This window comes from Acromyrmex echinatior, chromosome 10 (assembly GCF_024713525.1).
Source record: "Acromyrmex echinatior isolate Ae372 chromosome 10, ASM2471352v2, whole genome shotgun sequence".
In the NCBI taxonomy this organism is placed as follows: Eukaryota; Metazoa; Arthropoda; class Insecta; order Hymenoptera; family Formicidae; genus Acromyrmex; species Acromyrmex echinatior.
Window position 1 is genome coordinate 10,031,514 of NC_141861.1, and position 15,279 is coordinate 10,046,792.

General features: G+C 28.0%; 3 protein-coding genes across 3 annotated transcripts; 2 read left to right on the plus strand and 1 right to left on the minus strand.

Moving 5' to 3' along the window:
• Positions 1-526: 526 nt before the first annotated feature.
• LOC105152482 (cytochrome P450 9e2) lies at positions 527-2,580 on the plus strand. Its single transcript, XM_011066818.2, has one exon. It carries the CDS (start codon positions 633-635, stop codon positions 2,193-2,195), a length of 1,563 nt encoding a protein of 520 aa, XP_011065120.1. The 5' UTR covers positions 527-632; the 3' UTR covers positions 2,196-2,580.
• A 3,369-nt stretch (positions 2,581-5,949) lies between these two features.
• Positions 5,950-9,309, plus strand: LOC105152473 (cytochrome P450 9e2). Its single transcript, XM_011066805.2, has one exon. It carries the CDS (start codon positions 6,097-6,099, stop codon positions 7,615-7,617), a length of 1,521 nt encoding a protein of 506 aa, XP_011065107.1. The 5' UTR covers positions 5,950-6,096; the 3' UTR covers positions 7,618-9,309.
• A 435-nt stretch (positions 9,310-9,744) lies between these two features.
• On the minus strand, positions 9,745-13,919 carry LOC105145100 (cytochrome P450 9e2). The gene has a single exon (XM_011054500.2). It carries the CDS (start codon positions 13,674-13,676, stop codon positions 12,096-12,098), a length of 1,581 nt encoding a protein of 526 aa, XP_011052802.1. The 5' UTR covers positions 13,677-13,919; the 3' UTR covers positions 9,745-12,095.
• Positions 13,920-15,279: the final 1,360 nt, after the last annotated feature.

The window sequence follows — 15,279 nt, forward strand, 5'->3', positions numbered from 1 at the left end:
CAATAACGAATGCTTTACGTATACTATAGTTTTTCTTATATAATAAGTATGAATCATTGTTACCTCAGTTATCCTTGGAAATCGTATGTTATTAGAACTCCATTTAATTGTTAAAATATGAAATGTTAAAGAACCTATTATACACCATAGATGTAAGTTCTCGTTATATAAATGTCACAATTTTATTAACTTCTTTTATGTAGTTTATTGATTAGTTTAATCGCATTGATATAGTACTCATTTGTTTTTACTATATTGCAACACTTATGACTTAACGAGAATCTCGCCATTAAACGAACAGTTCGTTATATAAAGAAATTTGAAAAATTGACGTATGAAATTTTATTACTGATGATACATGGTGTGTATCAAGAAATTTTGTTACAATCGAAAAAGAGAACAAACATTAGGATCTGAGATTATTTAAGTTACGTGATATCAGTACAGTTCCCACTTTCGTTTTCCGTTCACGATAATAGTAATCACATGTCACCTTACGTAAAGCGATCAAATGCATCAGTTATATAAAAGGAAGTAATCTTTCAACTGCAACAGTCATTGGTGTACTCGTGATCTAGCAACATCGAAACAGAACGATTAGCGTGCTATATTGATACGTTAATCTTACAATCATGGATACTTGGATATTGTTGTCTCTTTTAACTGGTGCCATCGCTATTTATTATTATTTCTTCAAAAATTTAAAATTTTTTGAGAAACATGGAATTACACATATACCACCATGGCCTGTTGTGGGTAATATGGGGCCAGTTTTTTTACGCCAGATGTCGGTAGCTGAAAATATTCAAAAAACCTACTATCTAAATAAAGATGCTAAATATGTCGGTTTTTTTGATGGTATGAATCCAATCGTGATGATTCGTGATCCTGATCTCATCAAAGCTATCGGCGTTAAGAATTTTGAAACGTTCCCTGATCATCGCGCTTTCGTCGATGAAGTTAACGATCCTCTGTTTGGCAAGAATTTATTTTCGCTTCGTGGTGAAAAGTGGCGAGACGTGAGGACTTTATTAAGTCCGGCTTTTACTTCTAGTAAAATGAAAACCATGTTTAAATTGATGTCCGATTGTGCCGCCAATTTTACTGGCTATCTTGCCAATTTACCTGCGGACAAAAATATTATGGAAATGAAGAACTCCTTTACTAGATACACAAATGATGTAATTGCAACTTGTGCATTTGGTGTCAGCGTCGATTCTATGAGGAATCCTAACAACGAGTTCTATGTTTACGGAAAAGAAGCTACGACTTTCAGCACTCTGCGTACTATAAAATTTTACTTAAGCAGAAGTATGCCATTGATTGCCAAAATATTGGGTATTAAATTTGTCAGCAATCAAGTAGGTGAATTTTTCAAAGATCTTGTAAGAAACACGATACACACTAGAGACGTAAAAAATATCGTACGACCGGATATGCTGCAATTGATGATGGAGACCAGAGGAAAAAGAGGACCTGGAAAGGAACTGACTATTGAGGATATGACTGCGCAAGCGTTTATTTTCTTTTTTGGCGGTTTCGATACTGTTTCTTCCTTGATGTGCTTCGCTGTTCACGAAATTGCCGTGAATCCAGACGTACAGGCAAAACTGCGCGATGAGATAGATGAGGCTCTTAAGACAAACAACGGGGATCTAACCTATGAAATAATAAACGGAATGCAGTATTTGGATGCGGTGATCAATGAGGCTCTTAGGAAATGGCCCATAGCTGCTTTTCTGGACAGGATAAATGTGGAAGATTTTGAGCTACCTCCAGCATTACCAGGAGACAAACCTTTTCTTTTAAAGAAAGGAATGAACGTTTGGTTCCCTGTTTACGGTCTACATCGGGATCCAAAATATTTCGAGAAACCGGACGAGTTTGATCCCGAACGCTTTCTAGATGAAAATAAGAAAAGCATAAATTCAGCCGCATATATTCCATTTGGACTTGGACCAAGAATGTGCATAGGCAATAGGTTTGCGTTATTAGAGACCAAAGTCATGTTATTCCATTTATTATCTCGTTGCGAATTAAAAATGTGCGCAAAAACTTCGCATCCGTTGCAATTGAGCAAGAAAAATTTCGCTATGCTAGCAGAAGGAGGATTCTGGCTAAAGATCCAAGCGAGAGACAATACTAATGTATCCTCCAACGTTGTTAATCATAGTGCGCCTAATGGTCATATTTAAATTCAAAAGAATTGTGAAAAAATTTTGCATTTATAGATATAAATCCGATGTAATATCATTTAACCGAGAGAAATAACACTTGAACTGATTTGGATACACGCACGTAAATAGTTTTATTTTAAATAAAGTTCTCGTTAAAATAATCGAATTAATTACAAAGCAATAATGTTTCCATTTGCTGATAATTTTATTTTTTTTTTATCATTAACGTTTCATGGAAATTGAATGTAATATTAACTCTTAATCCGTTTATTTATCATTTCTATTGTTTAATATTGTCAATGAATAATTGATGTAATGAAATTTTTATGTATTAATTTTTAAATGTATAAATTTCTATGTCAGAATGAAATTTAAATTATCTTAAATATAATACGAGTTATAATATTATGATGAAATTTCCTAGGAAATTTCAAACAAAAAAAAATTTTATATAATTATTAAAATATAGAGGAATATTGTAGGAAAGTTATATAATGCATTAAAAAATTGTGTAGAAATAGTGATATATATATATATTATATATATATGATATATATATATATATATATATATATATATACAGGGTTGGCCATATTCGACGGAAAGATCTGGCAACACTTTTTTTTTAAATGAACAGCAAAAAATGTGTTTTTTCCCATGATTGAAAAAAAAAAACATCTTTCCGTCGAATATGGCCAACCCTGTATATATAATATACTATAAATATGTATAATAAAAGAGATAAAACATTTTATTTTTCATTTAAACATAAGAATTATCGGTATTAATAATAATTATATTTTACAGCGATATATAAAATGAAATATGTTTAAACATAAAATATGTGTATAAGTAGATATAGTTATATAGAACGGTCATCACATATTTTTTTTATATGTATATACATAAGAATACGACTTATTAAACGGATTATTAAAGAAGAGGAAGAATATGTTAAATAATCATTATTAATTATAATTTTAAAAACAATTTCATGTTACCAAAATACAAAAAATAAATATTATTATTATTATTATTATTATTATTATTATTATTATTAACTTTTCCTTACATGTTTTTCGTCTCATAAATCATTAGAAACCATTGTATAAGATACATCTTAATTCTTGAAAATTTTCTTAAAATTGTTTTATAAAGAAAAAATATAAACAATAATTTGTTACACGTTTAATTATATTTTAAAACATAATTACATTTTAATTAAAAGAAATGTTTCTTATAATATCTTTCTTATAAAATAATTAATAGCTACATATATGTATACTTGATTATACGTAAATTACAATATCTTTTTCTTCATGAATTTCCAAATATATGAGTACTTACAAAAATTATAGAACTTAACACATTTCGTCACAATTACGAATTGATTGGGAGAATGTGAATATGTTGGATAGAGAGAGGTTTTAAAAAAAAAAGATTAATTTCAGAAATGATAACACATAAAGCTACAAAATGAAATTATTTATGGACATTAATCTATGGACATAAAATTTTTTTCATCATGAATACATTTCAATTCTCGATCAGTTCGAACAATTATATGTTTTTAAGATGGAACTCACAATTATTGTAATATATATTTTTATGAAGAATTATACATTTATTATTTATTGTTTTTTAACCTTTACTCACACGTTATTCAATGCCTAATATCAGAAGTCTGTATACACTGACAAAGACACATGTCTAACGAGAATTTAAAAATGTTTATAATCACAATATTTGAAACGGAATGAAGTTGTACTCTCCTCATTAGAACTGGATCAGTTATTAAGAATTAGTAAAAATCTCATAGAACTAAATAAAACAACTTTGTACATATAGATCTTACTAGTCTAAAAACTGAGAAAGAGAAAGATTTACAAAATTGAAATGTTGGAACACTCAAGTTCGATGAGAAGGTGTTTTCATTCTTCAATTTTATATTTTTTAATTTTAATTTTTAATGATGTATTTATTATCTTGAAGATGATTGAAAAAATACAGCCAAAACTTCGACAATTGTTTATGATAACTGTATAAACTGTGAATAATAATTAATTAAATCATCTACTACTAATAATCGTGTAATAGCTCTCATTTGCCTGTATTTTACATACATTATTATTATTATAAAACGATCTTTGCGCACTTCAGCAAATAGGAATGTTGTTTTTAACTTTACTCATTGAAAGCAATGCTTATCAAGCAATCGAGTTAATTGAATGATTGTCCGAATGATGTATTCTCATGATAGAAATCAAGGTCAAAATGATTTCACTCATGATAGAATCAAAGATGTGGATAGAGAAAAGTAGGAAACATCATAGAGTTATTTAAAATTGAGATTGTTGCAAAAATTAGCAAAAATTACTGATAATAATCTATATATATTCACTATCAACATTTTTAAATAAAAAAGCTGTTATGTATTATATTTTATTAATACGCATATGTTATGTGTTACGTAGTCCGTTGACAATTATTTGCAATTAATTTATTTATACTTCGACATAATATATGATATGCATGATGTATAACGTGCCTACGTGAATTTCATTAGATTATGATCTACGAAATATTGCACAATCATTCTACGTAATTTATTATTTGAATATCGATAAAGTCAATGAATAAGTATTTGTATTGACATTAAGTACACGGAAAGTATTTGTTTTTTAATTTATCCTGAAAATATGGTAATTGTGATACAATACAATATTTTAAAATTTTTACCATGCATTTTAATAAAAATTAATCAAACTTATTTTATATTTCATTATAGTTTAATTAAAGAGAAAAATTTACATAAAATTCTTCGAAATATAATATTGTCCCAGGACTACATATTTTCAGAGTGGATTCTAAGAAAAAATTCTTTCTGTGTAGAAATAATAATTTTTCAATGTTAAACCAAAGCCTGCGTTGCATGTAGTTGCATCAGATTCAAATTGCATATTGCGTTAACTTGTTACGTAAATACTGATGATGATTTTTTTATTGATGACTTATTTCGCATCAACAAGCAGTGATAAGCAACAGATATGTAACAGATATGTGATAAAATAAAATAAAATAAGAGATTATCTTATATATAGCACTAAGATGTAAGATTTGATAAAACTTTGTTTTCTCATATATATTATATATTATATATATATATATATATATATATATATATATATTTCCAATTTGAAATTGATGCGTTTTCTTTTAATAAAATTAATTATATATATATTATATATATACATACACACACAACATAATAATTCATAAAATAAAATAATATATTTTTATATTATTTACTTTTCATATTATTTACTTATTCGATTTTATATTATCAAATGTTAATTTCAATAAAAAATATTTTTGAATATATATTTTCGAATATATACCATTTTATATATTACTTTGGAATAATGTGACAATAATAACATTAAATGCAAACATTTATATGTATGCATTAGTATTTTAAATTGCAATTGAATATGAGATTATGAGCTTCTTATTTGTCTTCTGCTGTTACGTAAGCATTTAACACATCTCTATATGTCTACATAATAACTTTTAGCGTACACTATAAATAGCTTAGATGTTTATTATATTAATATTGCATATAGCATAAATTAAAATAAATAAATAAATAAATTTTATTAATAAATTAAAAGAATTATCCAAGATCTATTAATTTGCACCGAACAAAGTAATAGATCGATCTTATATAATGTCAGCTTGAAAACTTTTGCATCAGAATTCTAAGTAAGATTACTGATATATTACGAGATAGGAACTGCTATACGAACAGTTGCCTGCAACGACTCGCGTTGGCAGTATCATTAGCACTCTTTAGCAAGTTAAATTTTATCAATCACATTTACAAAAATCATAAAGAGCGATTATTTCAAATAAGTTTGTCATGGAATATTGGTCTATACTGTTATCGATAGTGATCGGTGTGATCAGCATTTATTATCTTTTCAGAAATTTTAATTTTTTTAAAAGACATGGCGTGATACACGTACCGCCTGTTCCAATACTCGGATCTATGGCATCAGTTATATTTCGTCGAACGTCATTCTTCGATTTTATCTTCAAGATGTACAATTTCAATCCAGACGCAAAGTATTTTGGAATCTACGTCACGACAAATCCAATCTTCTTGCTTCGTGATCCGGAACTCATTAAGACTATCCTTGTTAAGAATTTCGACGCATTTCCAAATCGTCGTGGTTTTAACGAATTGAATGAACCTTTACTTGCGAAAAATTTGTTTTCTCTTCGCGAAGAAAAATGGCGGAACGTAAGAACTCTGTTGAGTCCTTCTTTTACATCCAGCAAAATGAAAATGATGTTCACGTTGATGTCGGAATGTGCTGTGGATTTTGCTAAATTTCTGTCGACATTGCCAGCAGATAAAAGTGATATAAACATGAAAGATGCTTTCTCTAAATATACGAATGATGTCATCGCCACGTGTGCTTTCGGAATCAAGGTCGACTCTATGAAAGATCCAACGAATAAGTTCTATGTTTACGGCAAGGAAGCGACTAGCTTCTTAGGGAGTCGCAGTCTGAAATTTATTTTTCTTAGAACTTTTCCAAATCTCGGACGAATTCTCAATTTAAAGCTTATAAACGATTACGTGATAAACTTCTTCAAAGATATTATAAAGACTACAATTGCCACTCGTGATGCGGAACACATTACACGCCCGGATATGTTACAGTTAATGATGGATATCAGAGGTGAAGAAAGTCGTAGAGAACTAGACATCGATGACATGACTGCGCAAGCGTTCGTATTTTTCTTTGGTGGCTTCGACACAAGTTCAACCGCGATGTCCTTCGTAGCTCACGAAATTGCAGCTAATCCAGAAATTCAAAACAAATTACAACAAGAGATCGACAATGTTTTGGAGGAATCGAACGGAAAAGTGTCTTACGAAGTCATTAATCGGCTCGAATATTTAGATGCGGTGATAAACGAAGCTCTCAGATTATATCCGCCAGTCACTTTCTTAGAAAGAATGTGCGAGAAAACTTATGAATTACCGCCCGCATTGCCGAATGAGAAACCTTTTATCATGAAGAAGGGTATGACTTTTTGGATTCCGGTTTTCGCAATTCATCGTGATAAAAAGTATTATGATAATCCGGAAAAATTTGATCCAGAAAGATTTTTGAACAACAAGATGCACAATTCTTTGTGTTATATGCCATTCGGATTAGGACCAAGAATGTGCATAGCTAACAGATTTGCTCTGTTGGAAGTCAAAATCTTGCTGTTTCATTTATTAGCACGATGTGAGCTGAAACCTTCCACGAAAACTACATCCCCAATAAAATTCGGCAAAACTCTGTTAATGATGCCGGAAAATGGATTTTGGTTGCAGATTCAGCATAGAAAAGATACTCATCCTGTGCTGGAGTCTATATAGTAATGGATAGCTTTTATAAAACATTTCAAATAGTAACAGTATAACTATTGTAAAAAATTACATTTATAATAAAAATTATTTGTTTGTAACAGAAATCATCACGTGTCTTCATGAACGTACATTTTATAATATTATATGTATGTAATAATAATAAATTCAAGACATTTTGAAGTTATTAATCATGAATATTAATAATTAGTAATATTGAAAGTGCTGAAATATAATTTAATGCTAAATTGTAACAATTTCTATAGGATTGTATTAATTTTCTTCATACAATATTTTTTATAATTCATCGATATATTTTGAAAAACAAAAAAAAATGATGAATAAATACACTTGGTATAGATATATTATATTATTAAATAACAGCATAATACTTTATATAAAATATACACATTGAGCAATTCTGGACTTTATTAACTTAATTAATTTTTTAAATTATAAATTTTTATAAAAATTTTATTATAAATATCTCTATGTTTATAATATTTATAAATATCTCCTTACTTTTAACTTTGCGAAATGATTAATTCATAATTTATTCTTCGTCGGAAATTTGCAATATATATAATACTTACAAATTACATATTTTTAAAAAATAATTATGTATGTGTTTAAGTAATCGTGTATGTATTTTTTTACATTAAATGATTCATCTCATTATTCTGTGCATAAAAGTATTAAGTATATAGTTTACTAAAAAATAAATAGTTTAGTAGATAAAAATACTAGATTTATAGTTCGATTAGATCCAGAAGAATTATTAAATGGTGCTACAAAAATCTATTTCTATTTAATGGTTTTGTCTAAGGAAATTTTCAATCAGTATCTCATAATAAAACTATTACAGTTTTAGTTAATTTAATCACAAAGCCACTTTTTTGATATGATAGTACGGGGATTCTTTAAAAATCGTTAAAAAAAAATAAAATACAATCCAATTTTTATAATAAAAATTTGGTGTTAAAAACTTTCATAAATATGTAAGAATTTTTTTAAAATTTTTATATAATACCGGAACAATATAAAAATTTGCACTGCAGTTTGACGACTCAGATTGCGGATGAATAAAATTTTACATTGCCGATGGGGAATTAATTTATTCTTTTGTAGTTTTGTTATAACGTAATTTTTATGATTATATTAATTTTAATTTAACATTATATAATATGAGTATCTTTTTTTATTTAAAAGAAAGATTTTTTATTTTATCATATTAATGTACATATGTATTCAGTGTATGTTTTATAATAGATAAAATAACAGGTTATTGTTACATATTTTATAATACGTTTTAATTAGAATAGATTTGAATTTGTCAAGAGTTATAACTAGTATTTACTGTTACATGTAAGGCAGACAATCGGCGTTTTTATACTTGCTCGTAATTACTTTTGTAATTATATCTGTAAAATAATTTATATACTGTGTTGCGCATATATAACTGCAAATGATTATTGTGCGTTGAGTCATAACAGTTCTAACAACTTAGCAATCTTAGTGAAAACGAGATTGTAAAAAGAAGATTTGAATTATATAGCTCATTAAATACTTGAAACAGAATTGTAGAATTAATATTCTCTGAATAACCAAGAATAAAATATTGTATACTAAAAGATAAAATTTAACGATAAAATTTTAGAGATAAATTTCTGTATTAAATCTGTATTAATAAATATGATAAATCGATTTAATCGTTGAACTTTTCAGTTTTAATATTTGGTAGAATGTATATTTTACAATATAAGTAAATAGCATAGTGTGAGGAACTCCGAAAATAATTGTAAGAGTGTTTTTGCCACTTACCTTGTTCAATTTCTTCGTAGCGAGACAATACATCGTTTCGAGCTACCCTTATGATCTCCACTTCATCAATTCTTGGCCCTTCTCCAACACGCGGTCCCTTTCCAACGGCAGTAAGTGAATTAGATTAGAAGGGGTACTTTTATCGAGTCAGAGAATACTTTTTCGAACACATCTCGGAAAGCTGATAATAACTATTTTTATCAGAATAATTGCGCTACAAACTATTTATGTATATCAAATTTTATTTAACTTATAAAATACTTTTTTATGAAAAAGACATAAGACCATTTATTAAATAATATAATTTATATACTGTTACTTTTTGTAATTAGTCTTCCTTTTGCGTATCTCTTTTAACATGTTTAGATTATACATTGTTTAAAAAAATATTTTCTTTACTACATATTTTGTTGTTTCCTGAGTTTACGAAATATAAATGTAGAAATTTTTTGTCCTTTTTAGCTGTTATCTTGCTCATTAGAATGCATTAGATATAGACTAATGATAATTAAGTGGCTCAGTCGACCACTAATTATCTAAATTACAAGGACTTTCCGTAGCAGCGAAGGATAACTGCGTCTAATGATCGAGTAGATCAATTGCAACAAAGTGTGCAGTTGGTTCAATAGCAACGGAGCGTCACGCAAGCATCTTATTTGATAGAAACTGGTTTGTCTGTCGAAGACCACGAGTCGCGATTCCTTTGGCAATGGTCGCCGAGGGAACGTACGCTCTTCCGACCGCTCATTAAAGCGGCATTCACAAGCTCGTATCGTGTCTCTGGAAACGCCCAATCACGTAGCCGAATACATTATACAACTGTTATATCTGCCATGCAACTGCATGAGAGAACGTGCAACCAATGCAGATCCTCTTTGGTCAATGCAAGATTCTGTCGCAGACATGACACGCAGAATCCCAACAATCGGTATTTGTTACAATACTAAATCTGAACTGTTTCATGGAATATATCTTTATACATTTAAAAAAATCTATAATTGTATTCTTTTTACTTTCTCATTTTTGTCTTTCATCTCTCATTTTTTTCCTTTTAATATTTATAATATCCTTATTTCTTTGTTCATACATGTATTAATTACAATTAACAATATTTAATATAACTATATTTATAGATATAAATGAAGCAAATTAAAATAATGTATATGTATCTCAATTTTTATTAAAATTATTATTTGTCGAAATAAGAAGTTTAGGTATTAAAATAAAACAAATGAACGACATATTTAACAATTAAGAAATTTTTCAACATTATGTTATATATATAGAAAATATTTTTAAAAATATTATATAATTATATCTTTTCATTTGACTTATAATTAGAATTAATTAGACTACAAAACTTATTGCTAGGACATCTGTTGCTAAAATAATTATTATTATATAGATGCTTTTATATCACATTCAGAAATCATTCTTAGTTTTTATATCTTATTTTAAAAATTTTAGCAACATTGAATTAACAACATTTTCATTTCAAAGAAACATAACTCTATCACATATTGTCCAGCCTAAAAAAAAAAACCGAAAGATGTAGATAAGTATCAGATGATTCATTAAAATCATCAGAGTTATCTTATCTTAGCTGTGAAATCGTTCAGAATCGAATTTTGTGATTTTTAAAGTGTTTGGAATCATTTTAAATTTATATCATAACATGTTTGTTCTTTTTTATAGTAAAGGTTTTTCAAAAGATCGGACTATAATTTTACGTGTACTTATATACTCTGTTTAATACTACTTATACGTTTTGAGTTTTATAATAATTACAGTGTTCAAAGAACTTTTATTTCGTAAATTGCCTCGTAACAATGTTTTTTGTTTGAATCTTTCAATGTATTATTGATTTTGTCTTTCAATGTATTATTGATATTGCTTTAAAACTTATTTGAGATATTACGATTGATAATAGTTTTGTGAAACTTAATCAGTGTCGAGTTGCTATAAAAAACAATTAAGAAAAAAAAAATGTTTGCAACATTATATCTTCGATAGCGAATTTTTTTCTTCTCTTTTATTTTTGCTCTTCATTGTCAGCTACAATATATTTTCAATGAAACGATATACAATAAAATTTAATAAAATATATCACATGTATAGGTAAATATATCAGAGATATTAGTTTTGTTTCTTTTCTACTGTAATATTGTAAGTCTACTGTAGTATTGTAACATATATAACACATAAAAACTTGCAAACACTTTTTCGCAAATCAGATTATTTTTTAGCATGATTTTCTGAGCATATTTCCAAACACGCATTTAATCCAATTAAACAACAGACATATTATTCAAGAATATATACTACATGCTATAAATTAGCGAATTACTACTGTAGTTTCTAAAATTAATATTAACACAATATGATAATATTAATTAACTTTCCTAACTAATATTGTCTGTTTTTTAAAATATATATTAGTATACATATATGCAATATCAATTTTCAGTTTTTATGTATGTATAACGATATAATTTTCTTCTCAATTATACTTGTACAATAATCTATCTTAAAAGGAAAATTAATTCCTTTTTAGACAGGGATACTAATGAAAAATAAGAAGATAGTTTAATTAAATTATAAAGAACCTCGCACAAACATACATTTTTCATAAGATTTGATTCAACAAATTAATTTCTTTCTTTTTACATCTAACCTGTCCCATTGATATCATTAGTTATAATAGAGTGATGTGTATTTTTCCTCGGCATTACACTCAACCAGAAACCACCTTCAGGTTTCATAAAAAGACTATTCTTAATAATCTTGATCGGCATCGATGTCTTTTCGCAAGGTTTTAAATCACAACGTGCTAGCAATTGAAAGAGTAGAACCTTTGTCTCCAGCAATGCGAATCTGTTACCTATACACATTCTGGGACCAAGACCAAAAGGAAGGTAGGCTCCGCAGTTAAGATTATCCTTCTTCCGTTCACCAAGAAATCGCTCAGGATCAAACTTCTCTGGCTCTTCGAAATATTTAGAATCACGATGAAGTCCATAAACCGGTACCCATAAGCCGTGTCCTTTCTTTATAGTAAAAGGTTTTATTCCTGGTAAGGGCGGTGGTAGCTCGAAGTCTTTTAAGCATAATCTGTCCAACATTACAGCAACCGGATACATCCTTAAAGCTTCATTAATTATAGCATCTAGATATTCCATGCTATTAACCGCTTCATAAGTTACTTGTCCATTCGTATCTTCCAAGACTTGGTCAATTTCATTTTGAAGTCTTTTATGTATATTTTGATTTATCGCAATTTCATGAGCAGCAAAACACATTAACGTTGAAGTACTTTCGAAACCTCCAAAGAAGAAAATAAACGCTTGTGATACCATATCATCGATAGTTAATTCTGTCTTGCCATCTTTACCTCTGCTCTCCATCATCAATTGTAACATGTCTGGACGAACAATACCATTTTCATCTCTAACTTTTATAGTGGTTTTTACAAGCTCTCGAAAAAAATTCGCTATCTCTTTACGAACGAATGTCAGTTTAAATATTCGTGCAAGCCAGGGCAAAGTTCTAAGTATGTACATCTTTAAAAAAATAAAATTTCCTGTGAAATTGGTTGCTTCCGTGCCGTATACATAGAAATCATTTTTTCGATTTCTCATAGAATCTACTTTAACACCGAAAGCGCAAGTAGCGATTACATCGTTTGTAAATCTTGTGAAAACATCTTTTATTTCCATTATCCTTTCCTCTGGTGGTAATTGCGCCAAATAACTGCCAAAGTCGACACCGCAATCGAACATCAGTTTATACATACTTTTCATTTTACTGGATGTGAAAGCCGGACTTAATATAGATCGTATCTCACGCCATCTCTCTCCGCGAAGGGCAGCGAGGTTTTTTCCAAAAACTGGATCTTGATTTTCATCGACGAAACTAATATGATCCATGAACATGTCAAAATGTTTCAATGTCACGGATTTAATAAGCTCAGGATCGCGAAGCATTATAATTGGATTTTTCACATCATACAAGCCGATGTACTTGGCGTCGGGATATAAGTTGTATACCGATTTGATAAAATCAGGTATTGATTCACGACGGAGAAAAGTTGATTTCATACTTCCAACTATGGGAAGAGGCTTCACATATGGTATTCCATGTTTCTTGAAATAATTTAAATCTTTGAAGAGAAGATAATAAAGACTTAGAGCACCTGCTATCAATAAAACGATTATGTACATCATGATGTTAATTGTGTTTACACAGTGCATACACACACACACACATACACACAACACTGAACTTGAAGAATGTAATGAGCAGCTTCCTAGACTAATCTGTTATTTAAATTTATAGTGTACGGCGCTATTTAAATGCCTGACGTTACTCGTCGGAGACTGACTGTCAATTACTACTCACATAATAATATTTCTCTTATATATGACGTGGTATCGCATGGGGGAAATCTATTAAGTATGATAGCAGGCTACGATTTTAAATACAGCTTTAATTCATCTTGGTATAGATAGTCTCAATATTACAAAATCTAATGAAATAGTCAAATACATAAGTATGTTTAGATTTATCTTTTCTTTATCAGTAATTGTTTTGTATAATAATAATTTTTCTTCGTAGAGATAATATTATGGAGTATTTCTCTACTAATTCAGTAGCTTGTATTTTAAGATATAAAATATTTAAATAGGGCAAAGCGAGCTTAAATTAACATTAAAAGTAAAAATGGCATGAACGCAAATAAAAAGCTTAAAACAATTTTAAAAAGATTTTAGTTGAGCTAGTATTATAAGTAAAATAGTTCATAATATGCTAATGTAATGTACATACATGTACATTTTTATGTGATTCGTCAATTGTTTGCAATAAATGATAATTATCGATAATATCATGTATACATATAATATTTTTATAATGTTTTTGTGCTCTATATAATACATTCTCAATCTTAAAAATATGAAGAATTATGAAAATACTTTTCAAAAAATTCAATAATGTATAGGAAAATTGTAGGAAAATTGTAAGTAATTATAATAGCAATAATATTGCGCAATTGATTTTATATATATAAAAAGGAGATTTACGTCATAAGTTAGGAATTAATCAATGATCATGACACACACACAAAATGATAAGTAACACTTGATCTTTAATACTTTTCATATCGTCTTTTGTTATTATTTTTTAGTGAAAGATAATAACACTGTTTTTATTGTTCAAAGAATATTTTTATATAATAATGTTGTGATTTTCTGAAACAAAGAAACAACGTACACAGAATCGAGATAAGAAAATACAAAAATAATAATTAGATATAAACTGATATTTATTAAAATTATAATTTTTACATTTAATTGCAACTGTCGTAATAAATTATAAAATTACAAATATCAAATGCAACTATGTCACACATACATACACACATATCATATACTTATAACATATATCTCCCTCTCCGTTCTTCCCTTTTTTATATTTTTTGTTATCTTATTAATTAATAACACTTGAACATGTTTTCTTGTGATAATCGTTTTAGCATTGCAATATTAAGATACAAGTATTAATGATTCAGCAATTTTACTTCGTTGAATCTTATGTAGCAGTATAAACATTTTCTTATCGAAAAGTCAAGAATAATAAATTTTGCATCATTTTATTTCATTATTTTTTATTTTTCTTAAAAATTAAATAAAATTTGAAATATATAATGTATAAGCTGTATTTCTATTTATCCTAATATATTTTGCAATAGATTTTTTATTTTGTTGCAGTAGCAAATTATTAATATTTGAATATTAAATTTTTAATTTTATAAAATGCTCAATTTTATAAAGTGCTCATATTTGACTAAAACTAAAA